Raw genomic sequence first — 25,097 nt, forward strand, 5'->3', positions numbered from 1 at the left:
TTTCTGCTCTCAATCAAGAGAGGGCTATCGTGTGAAATGTTTCAATAATGCAACTTTCCAATGATGTCATAATCAGCCAGCTCCAATCATTAAGGGTCACAGGCATTTTCAAAGAATTGGCCAAGGCAAATTGGGTGAAATGGCTCCTCTGCGCTACAGTTGGGGGTGTCTGTTAGAAGTAAGGGTATGGAAGGACCCACCCTTTATTCAGATTGAGACAAGTTCATTTTCCTTGTATATCAACCACATATATACTAAATGATGTGGGAAGATGGCTGGAAAGAATATAGCCCAAGAGAAGGAATTAATCTTCCCTTGTTGTATGACAGCACATAGAACTACTGGCAAAAAAATTTTCCAAACCAGCAGAAAAAAAACCACTACAATCAATTCCAAATCAACTATTGTAACAATGAAAATATACATTTTTTTTATTTTGAAATCACCAGCGAGCATTCTAACTAACCCTAAATAAGTCAAACAGGTATTAAGTCAGCACATAGCAATAGGCATTTAAAAAAAATCTATATAGCAAGATAGGGTGCCGGCAAGTATTCCCCCAATAATAATACAACGTGCTAATTAGAGTAATCAAGATCACCACTACCTAGTAATTACTTAATACTATCCTTCAGGTTAAAGCCACAAACACTAGGTTTTTTTAATAATTAAATCTGCTTTACGAACCAAAGTCCTAAACAAGTTGTATTCTTCCATATCATGCCACAATAAAAAATAAGGATGTTTTAATCTGTACGTCCAATTTTATTCACGAAGGAAAAAATAGAAACAAAAAAAAAACATGCAGAGCAAATATTAGTTTTTCTTCTGCCTAGTAAAACCTTCCATTGTGCTTCGATTTCACTGAAACTTTGTTCTCTCTAGTGCTGCTTTTCTGGTCAAGATAAGGACAGGGCAAACAGTTGTTCTTGCTTGGTTGATATTCTGCTCTCACCAATCCGTCGCTCTTTTTCTTGCTCTCTTCGATTTGGGGCCAAAATATTTAGGATTTAGGAATACCGAGGTTATGTGGTAACATGCATTTGGGCCTCACATAGCTACCATTGGAATGTGGGGTAAGATGCATCTCAAGTTGGAGCAATGACCAAGGAGAGAAAAAAAAATCCAGGGCGAGAATATACCAATGCTATCCATAAAAACCTGGTTTTAGTAATAAAAAAAAATTGCTTTTGTTTTTAAATATGAATATTATAGTCTGCTTTTCAATGGTTAGGAAATTATATAGTCTGTCTCTATGAAAGAGGTTGGTAACACTACTACAATTCCATATCCTGGGCCTCATCTTCGGAGAAGTCAGACATAGAACTCTCTGATGAACTTTCGCCAGCACCTTCCTCTTGTTCCTTTAATGCCTCCTCTGTTGCGTATTTCTGGATGTATTCTATGAGGGGGGTGCGGGAAAGAAGGAAAAGCAAAGATCAGCAACTGGCATCAAGAATCAAGTGCATTTTTCAACTTCATATGCAGTAATAAGACAATGGAACATAGCAGGAACCCACCCAACAAAATAAATGATCAGTGATTTTGAAGAATGATATTAAAAAGGGAAAATCAAAGGCGTATGTTTCAGTGATTATTGGAGGATCAGAGGTGGAGAGAGGGCCTTGGGAGTCGCCATCTCGGAGGATTTTTCCTGGACTCAACACGCTAATGGCATTGTGAAGAAAGCACTTCAGTGCCTCTATTTCTTCAAGAATTTGCGGAGGTTTGGTATGACATCGGAAACCCTGGCAAATGACAACAGATGGGTGGTGGAAAGCGTGCTGACCATCTGCATCACAGTCTGGTATGGGGATACCAATACCCCTGAGCGTAAAGCCCTGCAAAAGGTAGTGGACACAACTCCAGAACATCACAGGTAAAACCCTCCCCACCAGAGGGCAGCAGCAATCATCAAGGATCAACCAGCAGACTGCTCTCACTCTCACTGAAAGAGGTCTAGGTGCCACAAGACTCGCTCTTTCAAGTTGAGGAACAGTTGCTACCCCTCCACCATCAGACTCAACAACAAAATCAATCAGGGATCATTTAAGGATTCTTACTTTTGCACTATTCGGTTTTTTTCTCTCTGTATTGCACAGCCAGTTTGTTTACATTTTATATTTGCTTATGTGCATGTTGAATGCAGCTTTTTTTTGCACTACCAATAAGTGGTAACTGCCTGGTTCGCAAGAGAAAAAGAATCTCAGGGATGTATGTGATGTCATGTACTCTAACAATACATTTGAAATCTGATATTTATTAACATTAGAGCTACGTCAGAAAGTGCAAAAGCACTTCCTCAGGCTCAACCTCACAGCTGGTGCTCATGACTGTGGACTAGACAGGAAACTTGGCATGGTACGTTGTACTCTCAGGCAAGTGTGTTTCTTGATAGCAAAAGCTACAGAAAGTTGTTTTTTTTTTAAAATGAACTTAGCAGGGATGTTGCTCGTGTAGAGATAAAAAGGCCTGAAATTTCCTTAAGAAAATGTAGCAATTTCAGTGAGGAGCAACATCCTGCAGATTAATTTGGACTACATAGTAATATGGCCTTCTGAACCTGCACCAGATTACACCGGTGGCAAGTTCAGTGATGCTATGCATTTTATGGAAAGAGCATTTACTCAAAGGTAGTTTAAGTTAATAACTTCTGATCTTTTTTATAATTTTTAAATTAGTTTTTTTAAATAATATGATCAACCTCAATAGTTTTAATGCTGTACACATTGGAGTAGCTTCACCAGCTATCAAAGTACTTGTGATTGTTAAGATGGAGAATCTTGCTGAACAGTTCATTCATTTGGCTTAAGGAGATTCTTGACAGCAGATCTACTCAAAGAGCAAAAAGTGACTGCTGATCAACTACAGAGTCAAACAGCATGGAGACAGGCCCTTCAGCTCACCATGACGCTGGTCTTTATTGTACGCATTAACAATCTGGAGAGAAATGTAGATGATAGGATTGATAAAGCAAATTATATCAAGACTAGCATTGATAGTGAGGTGGCCAGTCTTTGACTGCAGAACAGATTGGTTGGCAAGACAGGCAGAGAAACAGGTAAATGATTTAATTGAAACATGTGGCTATCCATTTTAGGAGAAATAAAGGCTTGGATATACACAGGATCAAGTACTTTTCTATCCCATTCTTACTGCTTAGCACTCAGTCCATTGCATTTTCTGTGTCACGGTACTTCAATTCCTCAAATGATATGCCCAAGTGTTTGAGAGTACCTGCATTCTCTAACTTCATCCCAAGTTACAAATATCAACTATGCTTTCAGTGGAAAAAAAATCTTTAAATGCTCCTGAGATGCCTTCAGGTCATGGATAACACTGCTAAGGGGAAATGTTATTCACCATCTATGCTATCCAGGTCTCTCAATTTTAGACAGCTCAAATTAGATCACCCTCAGCCTTTTCTGTTCCAAGTAAACAGACCTAATGTGTTCATTCTCTTTTAGGCAAAACGTTCCATCCCAGCGAATCTCCTCAATACCTCTGTTCATTCATTTCTACAATGGTTTTTATTAACAAGTAAACTGAACTTAAATTATTTTTACGCTATGAAATACAATTATAAAGCAACCATTACCTTTAATTTTCTGTTTATATTCTTCTGGTCGATGGAGATACATTGCTGCAGCATCACCATTTAGAGGATCAATTGGATTTGGGTAGGCCAGCAACTGGGGGAGGAACGACTCAAATATATTGGTGAGATCTGCAAGAAAGAAAGTCCTTATATGCTCCATTGTTCAATGCCAGAAATATTTTAACTCATCAAAAACTGACCCCCAAGAAAGTCTACTGTCAAGCAACTTTGCTTAGCCAAATTTAAAAAAAAACCATAATTCATGAGAAACTCAGCAGGTACTTTATATAGCAAAGATACATAACCAATGTTTCAGGTTTTAGCCCTTCATCAATGTGGGCCTTATGCTGAGCCAAATGATGGTGGGGAAGGAGCTGAAAACAAAGCCTTGGACATTCATTTGATTGGCAAAGTGCCTGGCCCAAGAATTCTGAAACTAACAACAAATGCATGGAAATTCAAAGAAATTAGAGATGCTGCATCTATAAGTGAAATAGTCAACATTCCAGGTTAAAGATCTTTATCTGGACTGTTCTGACAAAGGATCTTTAACCTGATATGTTAACCAGTTCTTTTCCAACAGACAGCCTGGCCAGCTGAGCATTTTCAGTATTTTATTTCTACTGCAGTTCTTATTTTCCAAGAATGACTCTTCATTCAACTAATGCAGGGTATTTTGGCAAATGTTGATCGTCAAGGTTTATGAATCCTACATACATAAATCTTCCCAAACCCAACATTGATGGCTTCAGATAGACATGTTAATCTTCTTTCTTTCTTTGGCTTGGCTTCGCGGATGAAGATTTATGGAGGGGTATGTCCACGTCAGCTGCAGGCTCGTTGGTGACTGACAAGTCCGATGCGGGACAGGCAGACACGGTTGCAGCGGTTGCAGGGGAAAATTGGTTGGTTGGGGTTGGGTGCTGGGTTTTTCCTCCTTTGTCTTTTGTCAGTGAGGTGGGCTCTGCGGTCTTCTTCAAAGGAGGTTGCTGCCCGCCGAACTGTGAGGCGCCAAGATGCACGGTTGGAGGCGAGATCAGCCCACTGGCGGTGGTCAATGTGGCAGGCACCAAGAGATTTCTTTAAGCAGTCCTTGTACCTCTTCTTTGGTGCACCTCTGTCTCGGTGGCCAGTGGAGAGCTCGCCATAGAACACGATCTTGGGAAGGTGATGGTCTTCCATTCTGATAACGTGACCCACCCAGCGCAGTTGGGTCTTCAGCAGCGTAGATTCGATGCTTGTGGACTCTGCCAGCTCGAGTACTTCGACGTTGGTGATGAAGTCACTCCAATGAATGTTGAGGATGGAGCGGAGACAGTGCTGATGGAAGCTTTCTAGGAGCCGTAGGTGATGCCAGTAGAGGACCCATGATTCGGAGCCGACCAGGAGCGTGGGTATGACAACGGCTCTGTACATGCTGATCTTTGTGTGTTTCTTCAGGTGGTTGTTTTTCCAGACTCTTTTGTGTGGTTTTCCAAAGGCTCTCTTTGCCTTGGCGAGTCTGTTGTCTATCTCGTTGTCAATCCTTGCATCAGATGAAATGGTCCAGCCGAGGTAGGTAAACTGGTTGACCGTTTTGAGTTCTGTGTGCCCGATGGAGATGTGGGAGGGGCTGGTAGTCATGGTGGGGAGCTGGCTGATGGAGGACCTCAGTTTTTTTATTGCTGACTTCCAGGCCAAACATTTTGGCAGTTTCCGCAAAACAGGACGTCATGCTAATAGGATACAAGTGTATACACAGAATATTTGTCACCACTCCAAACAAAAAAAATGAATGTCAGCTCAATTAAATCTCAGCCTGAAGGAATGGGCATCATTTTTTTTTTAATTTTTTTATTTTTCACACCATAAATCACATTAACCATGATACACACTTTTTCCTTTTCACACATATACAGTGCCATTTTCTCCCCCCCCCTCCCTCCTCCCATTCCACCCTCCCTACCTCCCCCCTCCCGTCCATTTAAGGTATAAAATCTAGGATACATTAAACCAGTCAGACAATGTTGTCATTCAATAAAAATACACCAGAAATTCCACTGAGTCCATTCTTTTCATTTCCTTTTCCTTCCGTTAACTTAGGTAGTGATTGTCCCCGGTAAGTTTTCACTATTGTGTTTAATGTAAGGCTCCCATATTTGTTCAAATATTTCAATATTATTTCTTAAACTATATGTTATTTTTTCTAATGGAATAACTATGGTATAATTTTTTCATTAAATCAAATGAATTTATTTTTTAATTTCTATATACCATTGTTGTATTTTCAAATTATCTTAAGGAATGGGCATCATTGATAATACCAGCATCTCTTGCTGAGGCAGACAGTAGTGAAAGAGCTACCTTCCTGAATACTTCCGATCTTTATAATGAAATTACTTCTACTAAGGTACTGCGTAAGAGTTTCAGGATTTAGACTCAACAATAAAGTCAAATGGAGGGAATCACGTGATGGAGTGGTGGCCAGTCGGGTAAAACCAGCCCTCTCCAGAAAAAAGAAAAAAGTTAGGGAAAGACAAAGCTCAACAAATATAAAATATAAGAAATAGAAGATAAAGTTAGAGAAGAGAAAGAAGGTGGCACCCAAGAAGGAGAAAGTAAAAACAACCGAAAAAAAAAAAGGTCACCGAAGAAAGAAGGCCTTACCTGCACGAAGGAACAGGGAGCTGCGGTGGCGAGGAACACCCGATCCCAGAGGTTGGTGCTTGCCCTGCAAAGTCACGACCTCCCAACCAGTGGACTTCAAAAATGGCTCTCGGAGCCCAACAAAAGTGCGCAACTGCGCAATCAAAGGAAAAAGAAAACACCGACAGGAGGGGGGCTCAGCAGAGAAGCAGGCAGCCACAGTCCGACCAGCTGAGGGACGCCCGACACCAGGGCGCTCAGCTGGAAGATGAGGATGGCGGCAGAAGAGGGAGAGAGGAAACAGACGAGGGAGAAAGATGACGGGGTGACCGACAAGAGGATCAACGGTAGGAGGTCCGACAGACAGGCAGCCCCGGAGGCGAGGACCAATAGCAAGAGGCTCAGCAAGAGGAGGCCCGACAAAGAGATATAAGCAACTCATCAGGAAAAACAGAAGAGACACAGACACAAAGAGAAGACACAAACACAGGTACAGACACAGAATAAGAGGAAGACGTTCAAGATCTTCACAGAGAAATAGAAGGTAAAACAAATGGACAGAATATAGATAAAGCCTTTTTTTGAAGAACAAATGAGATCATTAAAAGAATGGTCATCATTAGAATTTAGTGCAATTAAAAGAAAAACAATAAGTCAAATAAAAATGCTGAGAGACTTGGATGGATAACAGCTTATAGTGTTATTCCCATGTGCCAGTCACTTTTCATCTTTAAAGAAGCATTTGCAAATTTAGCAGGAAGTAGTCTTTGCAAGCAATTGTAGCTGGTTGACACAGCAATCCTGCATCAATGGCAGAGGGGTCAGATTCATACAAATGAAACAATTTGCCAGAGGGTAGATGGTTTTGCATTAGAAGATATTAAGTGTTTTTGTTGGAAGTTCTCTCATTCAGGAAAAGGGGAGTTTTCTATCCTGACTTGCCTCTTACAGATAATGAAAATGCATGGGAAGCAATGATGTGAAAGTTATTTGCCAAAGGACACCTAGATTCTGACCCATTCTTGTGGCCACAGTACAAGTATCTGACAGTTTCTGTACAAAGATGATAGTTTGAGAATGCTGAATATCAGAGGTGTTTAGATAAATTCTTCTTCGACAAGGTTGTTTTTAAATCACATGATACAAACATAATTGACAAAACGATGGCAGTTCCTGCTGCATGCAGATGAAGGCATCTTATTTTTGAATCATTTGACAATATGCTGGTAGCTTAACCTGCTATTGAAAATTAACCTTAGAGGTAGGAGAAACAGGATGTTAAAAGGTATGAGAGAATAGATTATAAGGAAATGAGTGTGGGAAAAGGTTTAATGGGATTATTCTTTGTTGCTCAGACTCAATGGGCAGGTAGCAGCCTTCTTTGTTATGAAGAAATGTGAAAATATATCTCCAGGTTCACTTTCATACCCTTACTCGGGTCCCATCTTTAATTTAAAATATGTTTTGCTGCTCATTGAACTCAATTTTCTTTTCTCATACATTGATCAATCCACACCCAGTCTTTACTGAATTTTACATTTGGATAGCAAAAGTCACATCACTGATTGCCCATTCAGGACAGATCAATTGCAGGGACTTTGTTCATTCTTTGCCAATTGCTCTTATTTAGGAATTTGCCCAATTTTTGGCATCCCTGATTGATGAAGGGCTCAGGCCCAAATTATTGACTGCCTTTTGCCTTTTATGGATGTGTTGCACAACCTTCTGAGTTCTTCTAGCACTTTTGTGCATTGTTCTCGTTCTCCAGCATCTTGAACAGTGATTATATATATATTAGCTATGAACTAGTTTGGAACATCAAGGTCATGAAAAAGACCTTAATGCAAGTTTCTTCCATCTTACATCAACACATTTTGGATCAAACCCAAGAATGTGTTCCTCGATGCATCAATAATATTAATTAACAAGAATTCAAAGAAGGAAGTTGGGTTCATCGTCTACTGAATAAAAGAACAAAGCGTCTCACGTTTTAGATTCTGAATGGATTGAACAATCAGGGTTCAAGGAGATTTGTTCACTTCAGTGAAACAAGGGATGAAGGAAAATGCTTCCATAAGAGTCTTTAGGGAGAAAAAGTTCCTAGAAGAGGCCAATGGTCTGAAAAGGATGAATTCAAGTGTAATTAGTTAGGTTTCTAGTTATGATTAAGGTTGAGGGATTGATGGAAGGGGTGGGGAACTGAACTTGCTCGGGTTAAATGACTGATGGCTTGATTATACCATAGTTATTCCAAAAAGAAACCATTTAGGTTTCCCAGACATTAGCCAGAAAATTACTCGTACGTTGGTTATTTAACATTTACATCCCTTTGGTGGAAAACTAATGTTTCACAATTCTTCTAAGTCACATACATTTTCCAGATGCCCTGAATCTGAAGTATTTTCTGCATATTGTTTTTAATTACATTATAAAATGATCACTATCTGACATTGGTGAAGGTCAAATACTGAACCGCAGTGGTAGTCTCTCATTCATTGAATTCTTGTCTCCCTCTGTTGGCATTTAGATGGTAGTGAAGCATTAAGTTTAAATTTCTATGTGGAATCTTCCACTGTATTTCTTTTTGAAAAAAGATACATCTATGAAAGAGTACGCCACAAAATATAATCTGCTTAAGTTGCACGTTTTCAAATTCAACGCCCTTTCTGGAAAGTACCAATTTGCATCAAGTATTGTGGGAGCCAACTTAATATCTTGCCCCTGCAGCAACCTTGTGGAAATGTGGGGAAGGAACAACGCTGGAAAGAAGTGAGAGCTATCTTTTAAAATGCATGTACTGAACTCTTAAATTACGGTATAGACTTGTGGGGTTATTATGGGGAAATATTCCTTATGCCTTTATCAAAGTTACAAAGTGGAGTCTCTGAAAAGATTAGGCCTGTCCGTGGAAAGACAAATGGCATTCTAAAAAAATGCACAGACCTTCACTTGATCACCCTGGCTCTATGAAAGTGCAGTTTACTTGGGCACAGTTGGACTTGAATCAGTTACAATTGTTCCCCAAACCTCCAAAATAAACCATTACTGAAATGGAAAGAATAAAATTGCAATTATCAGTTTGTCTCAAATACCTGACCTGGACTCAAACTCGATGTAAATTATGATGCTAACAGCTGATGATCAGAAATGCCAATTAAATTAACCCATAGGTTATTAATGAATGCATACGAATAAAAGAATGGAGTTCAGGCCAGCTCCATTATTCATATGCTCATTTTCACTTTCCTGTCCATTCCCCAAAACCTGTGATTCAAATAGTCCAAAAAAAAAATCACAAAAATGGGTAGAGGAGAATAAAGCACAATACTGAATAAAGCACAATACTGTTAACAGTGCCAACAACCGGGGTTTGAATCCGGTAAGGAGTATGCACGTTCTTCCTGTGTCTGTACAGGTTTCCTCAGTGGGCTCCAGTTTCTTCCCACCGTTCAAAACATACCAGGGCTGTAGGTTAGTTGGGTGTAATTGGGACTTGTGGACCAAAAGGGCCGGTTACCATGCTGCATGTCTAAATTAAAATTTAAAAAATTTAAGGTGCCTTAAGCAACTCAATGGTCAGATGCAATACAGAGTTAAACAGGAAAGTCTGCAGATCCTTTCATTGTAGTGCAATATGCAAATGTTTTGGAGAGACTCAACAGGTCACACAGCATCAAAAAGTAAAGAGTAACCAATGTTTATGGCCTGAGCCCTTCATCAAGGTGTGAGCAAAAGCAGGCAGGTGCAAAGGGAGCGGAGAGCATGGAAACTGGAAGTTGATGTTAATGATGTTTGGTTGCAAAGTGCCCAGATGGAAATATTAGGTGCTGTTCTAATTGCAGATTGCCTTGATTTGGCTGTGCACAAGGCCATGAATAGACACGTCAGTGTTGGAATGGTGTGTGGAATTGAAATGGTTGGCCACTGCTAGGTCCCTGTTATTGCAATGGACAGAGCCAAGGTGTTCAACAAAACTATCTCCCAGTCTGTGTTCAGTCATTCCAAAGTAGAGGAGACCACAATGAGAGAACCAGATGCAGTAGATGACCCTGCAGATTCACAAGTGCAGGTCAGATGTCCACATGCTGCACCACAGAACTCAACAAAGTCAATGAATGTCATTCAACATGGCTAAAGAGAAGATACAATTTGGAGGAAGTAATTTGCAAGTAAAAAGGAACAATGCAACAAGATGTTCCCTTTGCAAGACTTTGTAATCCACTTTTCAAATTCTAAGTCTTATTACCATTGAAAAGGTGGTGCCCATCCACCTTTTTGAAATGCTACAGTACTTCATGCTCTGTTTGTTTTGCCAGGACTACTTGGCTTCATTAATCACTTGACCCAAGAGCTGGACTTCACTAATGAGATGAAAGTGACAGTCTTTGAAGTCAAGGCAAGATTTTGCAAAGTGTGGCACCTGTCACTCAAATAGATCTGGGGTTTGCAGCCCTGCCAGCACAAGGCTGAATGTAACCAATACTGTTCCCTTAAAGCACAAATTGTCCTGACATCCATTTTAATTCTATTATTGGCTTGACTGCTATACTCAGCATTTCCAAATTTAACATTTTCACAAGATATGATAAAGGAATGGAAGCAAGCCATTCGACCCATCAAATCTGCTCTTGTTCTTTCCTGGTGTCATAGTGTTTGTCAAATATGCTGTGGTGTATCCCTGTAACCAAGCCCAATACATAACTTAAGATGTATAATTCTATGTTAACTTCAAAATATTATCAACACATCCATTACAATACATACTCCCTGTGTTTGCATAGGTTTCCCCCAGGGACTCTGTTTTCCTCCCTCCTGGGGGTATAGGTTAGTAAATTGGGTGGCATGGACTTGTGGGCTGAAATGGCCTGTTACTGTGCTGCATGTCTAAATTTAAATTTAAAAATAAATTTAAATGTTCATTAAATGTACTCATGCAATTAATTAATTGACAGACAATGGAAAATATTTTCACTTGAATGATAAACTTACCAAAATGAATTCTCATTTGCTAATATTTTGTCATTACACTGTCCTATTTATTCAATGGTACCACTTATTATAGCAATTCAATTTCACTGGAAGGTTGTCCAGCGATATAATTAACAACTGAATGCAGAAATTAGTATGATATTAAAAGTCCCTTGAAAGCTTCAGGTACTTGCAATTAATTAACATTTATAATTCAAGCAGATCAAAAAACTGATTCCTTCTCAGAATAAATACGCATATTAACAGTGGTAAAAGTGCACATAATTGGGACTGGCCATTAGTACAGCACAGTTACTGTATCAGTTAGTGCAACGTTTTTACAGCGCCAGTGACCTGGGTTTGAATTGTGTGCTATCTGTAAGGAATCTTACTCTCCTAGTGTCTGTGTGGGCTTTCCCCGGGTGCACCAATTTCCTCCCACCTTTCAAAATGTACGGTGTTGTGGGTTAATTAGGCACCACAGGTTTAAATGGCCGGAATCGGCTTCTGGTGAGTTGTAAATATAATTAGATTTACCCTTGTTCAAATTTCCTCTGTTTTATCAGCTCATTTCTTCAAGGAGGATGCAGAATTACCTCATCATTCCTGTACTATTAACTGAATTCATTTTGATTTCTTAGGGACTGTTGAAGACAAGGTGGTCCAGCCAAGGGAACTAAAAGTTGTCAAAGGGATGGAGAGCACACGAGATGTCCTGGTTGTAATTGGCAAAGGAATGGACCAAGGAGGACCAAATTGAGTCAAGGCATAATGATAATAATTGAGAGATGCAGAAACACATCGAGCAAGTGGGTCGACTGAGACAAATGGACTTATGGATCTTGGTTAAGAGGAAGAACCAGGAAGCAAGAGGTTGGGAAACAAGGAGGTTAGATGCTGTGGAAGGGAGATGACTGGAAGTTAGGTCAGTGATGGTGCAGGAGCATTCTGAAGAAAGGCTCAGACTCTAAACACCAACTGTCTTTTACTTCCTATGGATGTTGTGTGATCTGCCAGACTTCTCCAGCACTTTTGAGTATTGCTATTACTGTATTGTTTTCTCTAGTTGTTTATTGGGTCTTGATTCTACCATAGCCAGAGGACTATGATTCCAAGAAACCGCTTCGTGGTACTTATCAATGGAAAACAACAACTGACCAATAATTATTTCATTTTTATCAGTATCAGGGCAATTAATACTCCATGCTCTTCATTATAGCCTTAGCCTTTTGATGTCAACCACATTCATCTTGGATGATGAGAATTTATCATACACACAAGTACAATGTACAGATGCAATGGAATTCTTTCTTTCTGCGGCTACATAGGTATGCCAAACTAACACTTTTTTGTAGAAAGGTAAAATAAGCATTTTGTTCTCCCAACTATGTACATTCATCAGATCTTCAGAACATTCAATTCTATTACATGTACACTTCAAGCTTAATTTCTACTCATCTTTGTGTCACCAAACAGATGTTAGATCATGCAAATGACCGTTTTACAAGGCTTAATATAAATGCAGGAACTACATACATTGTGGAAATATTTGAGACTTTCACTTTAATCTCACCAAGGTCAAGAAAAATCCCATTATACCTACTATGGAATTACAGCATACTTTGAGTTAAAAGAATACATTAATTTTATTATTTATTCAATGGATGTAGGTGATATTAGCAGGCAAGATTTAGTTAGCAAGACCTTATCTGAAGCATTAAGAACAAAAACATTGACTCACCGTAAAGAGCTGTCCATGTTTGGTTAATTACATCTAGGCATACAGTCCCTGATCTGAAAAAGTAAACAATGACATTTGAAGCAGGTTAAAATTAAATAAAATCTTAAACCCACAGCCCTTGCCAAAACTGCATTTGGTATTGGCTGGAGGGCAAATTTTCATTGGGCAGAAGATGGAGCAGCAAGACTGATTTTTCAGAGAGTTAAACATCAAGAATAATACCTACAACAGGTAGAGTAAAAATGTTAAATCTTAGCTGAAAGTTTTCATTTTTAAACACATTCTTAGCAATAGTAGGGAGGAACTATGTTGCTATCAGTAAAATAATATTAAAAATTTTCTGAAATGCCATCACATTTTAGGATGCTTTACTAAAGATCTGAAAAAAGTGTTTTAAACAAAATCTAAAGTCAAGTTATTCACATGTTTTGCAAACAACCCGAGTTGGAAGATGTTTAAAGTAAATTGATTTTCCCTTAAAATTCAGTGAGATTATGTTCTCTCTCTACTTTATGTATAAAGACCTCATACCCACACTATTGGGAGGTCTCTGGCCCTAGGCATTTCCATGCACCTACAAAAAAAAATTTAAAGGCAAAGGTCATTGCCAGTGAAGGCCAATAACAGCAGTTAGATTGAAGCAGAAGGTTGCACACACTTTTACCAAAAGAAAAATATTGGATGATGGCAACTGCCTGTGTCTTGTACAAATAAGAGTGACCTTTCTGACATAGAAAATCAGGCAGAGTCTAAACTCTAAAATTGCTGATCTTTATTGTCTACTATGAATTAAGACATCATCTCATCATTTGAAGAGACTGAAGAGGAACTTGAAGCAATATGAAAATTCTTGATTGCAAAGGAATGACCAAAAGTATCCCAAAAGCCATGCCATATCTAAGACTAAAAAAAATGGCAAGTTTGCTCCCATAAAGGATCTGTGTCATTTTGAATCAGGGACCAAACATCAGACAATACTGTAGTCAAGATCCTATATTTGCAACAGAAATATGTCAAAAACGTACCCAAGTCAGTTGCATGTTACTGAAATCCTGATGACAACGTGCAATGAATAATCTTGAATTCACGAGCTAATAATATTTTTGCTTAAATGAGTTACTTAGAGACAAAAGGCTTTGTTCACCATTAGAACCCGCGGAACATTACAACACAGAAACAGACCTCTTCAGCCCTTCTAGACTGTTCCAAACCTAGTCCCTGTGACCTGCACTCAGTTCAAAGCCCTCCATACATGTACCTATCCAAATTCTTCTTAAATATTAAAATTGAGCCTGCATTCACCACTTCAAGTGGCAGCTCATTCCACACTCCCACCACTCTTGGTGTGAAGATCCCCCTCAATTTTCCCCCTTTCACACTTAATATACATGCAGAAACCCTTAGGATTTTCCTTCACATTGTCTACCAAAACAACCTCATGTCTTCCTTAAGCTTTCTGATTTCTTTGAGGTTTTTCTTGCATTTTTAAAAAAATACTCTTCAAGTACCTTATTTGCTCCATTTTGCCTTACCAGATCACCAATATCCTTCGAAAACCAACATTCCCTATGCCTGCTATCTTTGCCTTTAATCCTAACAGAAACATACAAACTCTGGACTCTCAAAATTCCACCTTTGATGGTTCTCTGCTTATCTCACACATCCTTGCCCAGAAACAACTTATCCCAATCCATGCATTCTGGATCCTTTACCATTTCCTCAAAATTGGCCTTTCTCCAATTTAGAAGCTCAACCCGAGACCCAGACGTACCCTTGTCCATAATTAACTTGAAACTAAAAGCATTAGACTTTAAAATACCTTCTTTTTCTACATTTAAAATTCTCTAGAGGTAGCAGACCCATAACAATGCATGCCTCAACAGACATCAACCTTTGAGACCACACTCACAATTGCCTCTTTTACTAGATAGGCACAATTTAGCGTTTTGAAAAATCAGATGGACCCAATCTGCCTTCGTAAAAGGTTATCAAGGAAATGCAACATCCCCTCTGCCCAAATCAATACTAGTATCAAAATTAGCCTCCAGTATTTTCACCATTCCATTTTCAATGCTTTCTCATTGTAATATATGGCCTAAACTGGTACGATAGTAAATTGTTACTTACGCTTCATCAATGTTTGGATGGAAAATTTTATTCATAAATCCTGAAAACAAGCATAAAAAAATCAGTTAGTTACACAAAATGAAAAGTAACTGCAGCATAAACCATTTCTGATCTAATGCTCTTTTTGAGGTGTGTGGGGAGTGGATAGAGAAGACAACATTTTTCACAAGGTAAAAATTATCTCCACTTGGTATATGGCTCCAGAGCAACAGCGCTTCCCATTATGTCACCAGCACTCCAAGGAAAATAAAAACTAAAGTCAATACACATTGAGAGGAGAACAATACAATAATTAGCATCTTAATCAAAAGAAGATGGCTGTGGTTCTTCGAAGTCAACTATTCAAGCCCCAAAATACACTGCAGAAGTTCAAGACATTGTACTTGGTCCAGCTATCCTCAAGAGCTTTATTGACAAAGTTCTTTCCCCAAGTGCTCATAACAATATTCAATTAAATTCCCATTCCACAGCAAATGTAACTGTTGATGTCTGCATGCAGCAAAACCCAGACAATATTCAGACATTGAACATTGGAATATTAAGTGGCAAGCAACATTCATCCACAATAGGAGCCAAAGAACGTCCACAAAGATATTCAAATAGCATTAGCTTTGCAGAGTCTCCCACCAACCTGAAGGGGGAGAAGCAGAGAAAGAGAGAAATGGGAGTTTCAAGTGGCAAACATTTATTTGAACCAGAGCCATACAAATACTGCTCCCTCACTTGGTACAGTTGTAGGCTCCTTATTTAAGGGAAGGATGTGCTGGCATTGAACAGGGTTCAGAGAAGATTTAAATTATTATTTTTTTTAATTTTAGACATACAACACAATAACAGGCCACTTTGGCCTAGGAGTCTGTGTTGCCCAATTTCTACCCAATTAACCTATACTCCTGGTATGTTTAGAAAGGTGGGAGGAAACCAGACCCCCCCATGGAAAACCCATGAAGACACAAGAAGAACGTGCAAATTCCTTGCAGATACTGCAGGAATACACCAGTCCATATTACTGGTGCTGTAAAGGCATTACATGAATGATTCCTGAATGAAGAGATTAGCATACAAGGAACTTTTGTCAACTCTTGGACTATACTTCTTGGAGATCAGAAGAATGAGGGGGAACCTCACAGAAGCATGTCAAATGTCAATACTCTGAAATTCACCTTTTAATCCCCTGCCCCTCCCCCTCCTTAAAACTACCTCTGATTTGCAAAGATTGGAAAACAATTAAATCCTCTGTTTCATTCAAATGAACTGAAATACAATAAAACCTCTGGTATCCACCCCCCTCTGGGGATTAGTAAATGCTGGATAAGTGAATTTACCGATTGCCTGAGATTGCGTGTTGCATGGATTGGCGAACTAACAGTGATGTGCTCCAATTTTAAATCTATTTTTTATTTTCTGCATTTTTTTGCTTGTTTCTTGAGGCTGCTGGTTGCTTGAATACCATATAACAGGGGTTTTACTGTATATCAGTTATACATGTAGGTGCAGTGGTAGTCAATCCAGAAGTACTTGTGTATACAAAAGGTGGAAACTTGCAATGTAGCAAGAGACTAAATATTTTAGTATTCCTTTGCGTTTACTATTTTTCACCTTAACTCCGCAATTCTAGATTTGGTGCCCCAGACCAGTGATATTATACACTGCAGATGGCTTTTTGCCGTGCCAGCCTCAATTTCATTACTTGAGAGAATTCTTTCTTTGGCTTGGCTTCGCGGACGAAGATTTATGGAGGGGGTAAATGTCCACGTCAGCTGCAGGCTCGTTTGTGGCTGTCAAGTCCGATGCGGGACAGGCAGACACGGTTGAGAGAATACTGCAGTGTAAAATTGAGCTATGCCAATTCTTTGTAAGAATAAAGAAATAATCATCAGCTAACAGAAAACAATGCAGAAAATGTTTCACAAAACGAGATTCACACCTATACACAAAGTGTGGTGACTTTTCATAAGTACAGAAAAGCAAGCATTTATTGAAGTGAAGCAACTGAAGATAGCTGGACAAGGCACTATCCGAGGAGATCCAACAAGGTCCTGGATTTGAGATGACTCTACCGTGCCTCATACAACTCCAGCCAGCATAGCTTTTCCTTCATTCCAACATCTTCAATTATACTCTAGTTCCTTGATACCAGTGTCAACATTGCTTTTTCATTGGTCAGTTACCCTCATCCTGTCCATGGACTTTCTTCTCCCTCCAACAATGTTTGGACCAACACTGTTGTGAAGCCCAAAGTAAAGTGGTCCTGGAAGAGCTCATAATGAACAGCATTAACAACTGTTACTTCAAGGGGGCTTACAGCTACCAAACTTTAAGAATTATTATAGAGCAGCACAATTAAGATACCTATCAGATTTTTATCAAACAAGGGAAAAACCAGATTGGACCAGATTAGAGCTAGATAAAATAGGGGAGAAGGTACCTGAACATATAAGTAGGACGAAAGGCTGGTGCAACATGGGAATTCACCAGTACTACACCATCTGCTCAACATTTGGAAGAAGATTCACATAGAAAGGAAAAAAACCCTAATATTGACGCAAAATCAACTAATCCCCTTCACAATAGATAACCTTTCCTTTAGAGAATGGGAGAGGAAAGGGATCAAAGAATAGAAAATTGTTTTTCGGGAAATAAATTATTATCTTTTGAACAAATGAAGTGCAAATATGGTATAACTCACGGTACAATCTTTGCATACCACCAATTGAAAACCTACTTGAAGGACAAATTGCGAAGCAGGCTGAGGTTACCAGAAGGAAGCAGTTTTGAATATGTGATTACAGACACAATGATAATTAAAAGATTTATAACAAACATGTACATCAAACTGCAAGAGAAAGAGAACAAGGAAACAAGCTGTAAATCCAAACAAAAATGGGAACAAGATCTAAACATAAAGATAAAGAATGAAACATGGGAAAAGCTATGCTCCGGAACTATGAGAAATACAATAAACACGAGGTTACGGATGATACAATATAATTGGTTACACAGGCTATACACCATGCCCCAAAAGTTAAATAAATGGGACCCAACAGTATCAGATAGATGTTTTTGCTGTAAGGAGGAAACGGGAACAAAAGTACATGCAATTTGGGCATGTGAGAAAGTGGAAAAATTTAGGGAAGATCTAAATCAGGAATTAAATAAAATCACAAAAAGCAACATTCCAAAAAATCCAGAGATCTTTCTTCTAAGTAATACAAGAAGTAAAGAACTTGGACTCGATTTGGATGGAGCACAAAAAAGATTTATTTGATAGTCTTAGCTGTAGCAAAAAAATGTATTATGTCAACCTGGAAATCAGAAGATAGCCTGAGAATACAGCAATGGTACAAAGAAATGAATAAATGTATTCCATTGGAAAAAATAACATATAATTTAAGAAATAACATCACAGTATTTGAACAAATTTGGAAACCGTACATGGAACACAACAGAGAAGTCCTACTGCGGACCTCCACCACCTAAAATGACAGGAGAAGACGAAGAAATGAACTGACCCAATATGTAAAAGTAGATGAGACAATTTTCTTGATTATTTTCATTGTGTGAGGACATTGTTTAATGTATCATATATCATGAATGTTGAGTGGGTGGGGGGGGGGGTGAAGGAGGGAGGGAAGGGAGGGGGAAAAGGGGAGAAAATGACACTGTGTATATTCAAGAGGGAAATGTCTGTGTGTATTTTGGTCAGTATGGTTCACAGTGTGAAAAATAAAAAATAAATTTTTTTAAAAAACAACTGTTACTTAACAGTACCATCAATAACTGCCTCCTGACATTTGGAAAATATGTGGTCAACTTTGTGAAAGGTCAAGAAAGAATAGGAGGGATTTTGCTTTTGTCATAATCACGCAAGACGTTGACAGTGAATTATTTGGATATCACTTTAGGAAGGAAATCTGAAAAGGAAATAAATAAGGGCCCCTGGGAAGGTCAGCATAAATTTGGGAGGCTACAACAAATGTATAGAGTTCCATCTTTGTGTTAATTACAATTCTTTCTTTGATCATCTTTTCAGCCTTTGTGGTACCTTGTACTTCAACTGCAAGCTTTTGATGAAAGGCGTGAGATGTTGGTCAATATACTGGAAATAATTTCTTGGATCACAAAGGACTTGGATGTCATAGAACTGCAGCCTATTTAAAGAATTACACCATCACTGTTGGAAGCAATTGTGAAACAGATACAGAGAGCTTCCAAATCCAACATGGGGACCAATACAGAGAGACCTACCAGTTTATTATTAATCCTCATCAATGCCAAAATGAAGATTAATCTCAAAGCAGAGAAATTAAGTACTAGAATAAAAATAATTCCTTGCAGACCTCATCAAAATAGTATGGGTATAAATTTATATCTATCTCATGCTAACAAACAAAATTATAGTTGCTTTATGTTTCAGGATAGCACTACCCCGACACACTGCAAATATACATCAAGAAAGGCTACGATCTATTATTTTAAATTTAAACACACAGCACGGTAACAGGCCCTTCTGGCCCAGGTCTCCTAACCACCCAAATTTCCCTACAACCTCTGTATATTTTGAAAGGTGGAAGGAAACCCACACAGACAAGAAGGCAGGCCCAGCAGGTGTTGTGGAGCACTAAGAGCATGGCAAGACACTTAGACGTCCTGATCATCCAATGTATAGCAAGAGAGGTCTCAAGCTGTTAACGGATGTCTGTGCTACTGGAACAAGGTCTCTTCTGCCGAGAGAGAGTGATCACTCCTGTGCAACAGCTGTTTCACTTAAAACTCCATCACACACGTTTCTGTTGTTCAATTCATCTCAGTTTTCAGGTCTGCAGATGAACTACACAACGTGTCTTTGAAGAAAAGAACGACCAATAATATCAATTGATCAAGAAAATCCTTGTGTTTATCTAAATTCCACTATTCCTTGATTCATTCATCCCTTGGATAAAAAACATTAATCAACCTCTTGCCCAAGGAAGCAGTAAAGGCTGCCTCATTAAATATATTGGATGGAAAACCAGACACACTTTTACATTATAGGGGAATTGGGGTTTAAAACCAGGTAAGAGGAGCCAAATGCACAGCCTAATCAGACATGATTTTGCTGAAGGACGGTAAGCTTGACAGGCCAGATGGTCTATTTCAACTCCTGCTTCAACTAACGTGCTTACCTATGGAAGGAGACTTGAATGGATATTTGTCTGGTAGGTCCACTCTAACTTTCCATACACCACCTTCATAGGGAGCTAAACAGACAGAAAAACTTTATTCAGACAAGATGACACAACACACCTGTAAAAGAGATGCAAAAACAACCTAGGATGATCAACTCACATGAATACACCTTTTTCAAGATTCCATTTCTGATTTTTAATCTGTTACTAGTTTTATTACAAAGTCACCATTTAAGGAGATTTCCTTTTTATGATCGTCTAGTTTTTACTGGTAACCCTATTTTAAACCGTCACACTAATGACAAAGCAGAAATTGAATACAGCAGCAAATTCAAAATAATTTGCATCTTGCATAATGTTGCAAATAGCCAGATATAACAGTATTTACCAAATTCTTATCATCCTAATCCATAATTATCCACCCACTATTTCAAAAGGAAACAGATAAGAGACATTATCTAGTCTCTGAAGTGAAATGACATCCTGGAATTTATCCATCCAATTTTATCAAATTGAGAAATGTCAATTGGAAAACCAGTAGTATTCTGGTGGTGAAAGGAAAATAAAATGTCAGAATTCAGATCCTTACTGGTTATTCTTTCTTCTTTCTTTGGCTTGGCTTCGCGGACAAAGATTTATGGAGGGGTAATGTCCACGTCAGCAGCAGGCTCGTTTGTGGCTGACAAGTCCGATGCGGGACAGGCAGACACGGTTCCAGCGGTTGCAAGGGAAAATTGGTTGGTTGGGGTTGGGTGTTGGGTTTTTCCTCCTTTGTTTTTTGTCAGTGAGGTGGGCTCTACGGTCTTCTTCAAAGGAGGTTGCTGCCCGCCAAACTGTGAGGCGCCAAGATGCACGGTTTGAGGCGATATCAGCCCACTGGCGGTGGTCAATGTGGCAGGCACCAAGAGCTTTCTTTAGGCAGTCCTTGTACCTCTTCTTTGGTGCACCTCTGTTACTGTTACTGGTTATTAGAACATAAGAAATAGGAGCAAGAGTCGGCCATCAGGCCCGTCGAGCCTGCTCTGCCATTCAATGAGATCATGGCTGATCTAATGATAGGCTCATTTTCACCTACCTGCCTTTTTTCCATATTCCTCAATTCCACTACTTTGTTAAAATCTATCCAATTTGGTCTTAAATATATTCACTGAGGTAGCCTCCACTGCTTCAATAGGCAGCGTTTTCCATAGATTCACCACCCTCTGGGAAAGGCAGTTCCTCCTCATCTCTGTCCTAAACCTACCACCCTAAATCTGGAGGCTATGTCCCCTAGTTCTAGTCTCCCCCATCAATGCAAACAACTTGCTCAATAAATCCTGGTCATTCAATAAATCCTGGTTTAAATATTTGTGCACATACAGAAGGTAAGCAAACAGGTTAGGTTGCCATGCTTTTAATGTAGCTACACAGCTGCTGTCTGCCCAACATATCTACATGTGCACAAATATTTTAATCAGGATATATTGAATAACTAGTAACTGTTGGTGTAACTGCAAAGTACAGAGGCAATTATTAGCCAGAAAACACCATGATATCACAAGCAGAAATATCTCCACAAAAGGTGATGCAGTAGGGGTGGTAAATGATCGCCATCCTAAAAGGAGGCCAAAACTAGTGGACAAATATTGACAGTAATTGTTGGGATGGAGGTGAGAAAATGTAATTATTTTTTCTGTACAACTTTAATATCAATTCTACAGCAAATACAATGGAATCTGCATAATCAAAATCAGACAGTTTTTTAAGAATGTGGCTAAAGACATGGAACAAAGTGGTATAAATAATGTTTTAGGAATGACAGACATAATGAAGGTTGAAATGGATCATTAAGAGCAGATTTATCAATTCAAACACGTTTCTGAAACCATTTCAGCTCTTCCTTCTTAGAGGCAATGGCTTACATTATAGTGAAATCATGAAACTTGCAAGGCTGCTCACTTTCAGAAATACTCCCAGGCTTATTTTTATAATACAAATGACATGTTTTTTAAAAAAAAACTGCTGATAAATACAGAGGTGGCTTATTCAAAACAATCAATGAGGAAGCATATAGGAGGGAGATAAATCAACTATTTGAGTGGTGTCACAACAACAACCTTGCACTCAACTTTAGCAAAACCAAAATGATTGTGGACATCAGGAGAACTCTTCATCGAGGGGTCAGCAGTGGAGAGGGTCAAGAACTTCAAATTCCTGGGTGTCAACATCCCCGAGGATCTGTCCTGGTGCCTCCACGTTGATGTAATCACGAAAAAGGCTTGCCAGCGGTTATACTTTGAGATGTGTTTGAGAAGATTCAGTAAGTTAATGAAGACTCTTAAAAACTTATATGTACTGTGTAGAGCATTCCGACTAGTTGCATCACTGTCTGGTACAGAGGTGCCACCTCTTAGGACAGTGGGTAGTCAACTCGGCCTGCCATATCATGGGCACCAGCCTTCACTCCATCAAGGACATCTACAAGAGGCGGTGACTTAAGAAAGTCACCTCTATCCTCTAGGATCCCAACCACTCAGGTTACCATTGGGGGTAAAAGGTTCAGAAGCCTTGTCAAGCATTCAGCCGCACAAAGACAGCTTCTTCCCCTCTGCCATAGATTCCCGAATGATCAATGAACCAAAGATACTGCCATAATTTTACTTATTGTGCACTATTTTATTTATATCTGGAAGGTGGTTTGCACTGTGATGCTACTGCAACACAACAAATTTTGTGGCACATTCATGACAAATTCTGATTCTGAAGGTGGAGTTTTGTATTTGCTCACCTCCAAAGGCTGAGGCATTAAGTGCACAAACACTCCCCACTTGGAGTGTTGAGGACAACTCTGGTTACCACAGTGCAGGAAGGATGTGGTAGCAATAGAGCATGCAGAAGATTTTCATATGATGTTATCTGGAATGGAAGATTGTAGTTACAAGGAAAGCAAAAACTAAAAGCTGGAAGAACCCAGAAAGTCAGGGTACAACTGTGGAGATAGAGGGAAGGTCAAGGTTTCATGTCAAAATCATGCTTCAATACAAAGTGTCACGGTGAGATAACCAGTATGATAAGAGGTGGCGGGGCAGGCAGATAACAGGAAGAACAAGAAGAGAAAGGAGTTGGTGGGCAGGATGGAGTTGAAAAACAGTGGCTGGTTGGTGATGGAGAGAAAAGGGAAGTAGGTGGAATTAGGTTGGGGAGCTGATAAAGGGATGATGAAGACAGAAGGTTATGAGGTGACAGAGGCTGAAGCCACTGGAATCCTCAAAGAGCCAGATAAAAAAAGAGAAAGGGGATAGGAAATCATGTCGGATTAGTGTGTGGGTGATGAAAGGAGAGCAAAAGGAACATGGGGTGAATGTGACCTGAAATTCAGAAAATTGGAAATTTGGTTTCATTCACCTCTCCCACCTAGTTCCAACTACTGAATCACCAAAAACAGAAAGCATTTCAAACTTTCCGACTACAAACCAAGCCTGTGGAGAGGAAAATTATCAGTGGGTAATGGGAGTGCAGGGTGGGGTGTGAGTGGAAGGAATATACAATTTACTTAGTAGACTTTGAGGATTACCTTCTGCCACCTTAAATAAACTGCATCTGAGACAGCACAAATAAGAACTTTAAGAAAATACTTTAAAAACTTCATCTTACGAGTGTATTTTTTTCCTGTCCATAACAGGTTAAAAAATGCATCTTAAGCTGTTGCAGTCATTGTGGATCTGCTCTCAGTGCTGTTGTGTATGGAATTCTTTGTTCTCTGTCCAATGGCAATAAAAGCAAATGCCCCATCACTTCTCAGCTATTTTCTCTTCTATCCTCCCACCTATATCCACCTTGGATCCCTTACCTGTTAGCCTGTACTCCTCCTCTTGCTAATACCTCTCTTCTTTATTCAGATGTCTGCCTGCTTTTTGCTCAAACCTTGATGAAAGGCTCAGGCCTGAAATGTTGATTACCCTTTACCTCCCATAGAGGCTGGATGAGCTGCTGAGTTTTTCCAGCACTGTGTACTGCACATCGAAATCACTTTGGAGCATTACTCAGCAGAATGCTTGGAAGTTATGAATAAAAAAAAATGTGGTGAACTCTGCAAGTCAAGCAGCAAACAGTGGGAGAAAAAGAATGGTTAATGTTTCAGGTTGGAACCTTTCATCAAAGCCAACCCAAAACACCACCAATTCTTTCTCCCACTGATGCTGCGAGACTCACTAAGTTCCTCCAGCAGATGTTTATTTGCTCCAGATTCTAGCACCTGCCATCTGTCTCCCAGCCTGGAAGTTATTCTAGCCCCATGTGCTACTACACATTTCTTTCAGTGTTCCCTTTATATATTTTTGGAAGCCTTGGCCAGCTCCAAAAGTGCAGAGTGCCAATCAAGTCTTAATTTTTGATAGCATAAATGGAGTTCCCACCTAGCCAATGCTTATTGAATGGTAGAGACACTTCATGAATCAAATAATGAACTACGCACAACATAATAACCAACCTCTGACCGATGAAGTAATCACAATATTTATGTCAAAATTCAGAACTAAAATGTTTAAATTCTAAACAAAAATGTTGGAAACTTAAGCAGGTGAGGCAACATTTGTGGGAAGCATGTTTCAGATCGAAAAGAGAAAAAGGATGCATGTGTGACAGTGTATTTAGAGGTGGTTTGGGAGGAATTGCTAGAGCAGCTTGCACACACACACACACATTTTAAAACAGAATATTTGCAGGACTTTTGCAGAATGCTTTTTGCAGGAGGCAACAAAGTATTGACAGCAGCTTGCCTGGGAGAGCATGTGATATTTGCAGGCAGAGGAGAACAATTTTGCCCTCAGAGAGGAAGGGTGTGAAACAGAGAGGATAGACACAGAAATCTGTTCCAGAGGGACAAGCTGAC

The 25,097-nt window shown here is 39.3% G+C and overlaps 1 protein-coding gene across 5 annotated transcripts in view; it reads right to left on the reverse strand.

The window, feature by feature from the left end:
• Positions 1-744: 744 nt before the first annotated feature.
• Positions 745-25,097, reverse strand: part of ube2h (ubiquitin-conjugating enzyme E2H (UBC8 homolog, yeast)) — a 58,348-nt gene continuing 33,995 nt past the window's right edge. For 4 of the 5 annotated variants that reach the window (XM_069909336.1, XM_069909341.1, XM_069909339.1 and 1 more), the window contains 5 exons: positions 20,225-20,299; positions 15,060-15,099; positions 12,933-12,985; positions 3,599-3,727; positions 745-1,402 (listed from right to left, as the gene is read on the reverse strand). In XM_069909336.1, coding sequence (XP_069765437.1) covers positions 1,278-1,402; positions 3,599-3,727; positions 12,933-12,985; positions 15,060-15,099; positions 20,225-20,299 — 422 coding nt within the window. In that variant the 3' untranslated portion in view covers positions 745-1,277. The remainder of the gene's footprint in view (positions 1,403-3,598; positions 3,728-12,932; positions 12,986-15,059; positions 15,100-20,224; positions 20,300-25,097) is intronic. The other variant, XM_069909338.1, reaches the window with a different exon arrangement.

Source organism: Narcine bancroftii, chromosome 13 (genome assembly GCF_036971445.1).
Source record: "Narcine bancroftii isolate sNarBan1 chromosome 13, sNarBan1.hap1, whole genome shotgun sequence".
NCBI classification, from domain to species: domain Eukaryota; kingdom Metazoa; phylum Chordata; class Chondrichthyes; order Torpediniformes; family Narcinidae; genus Narcine; species Narcine bancroftii.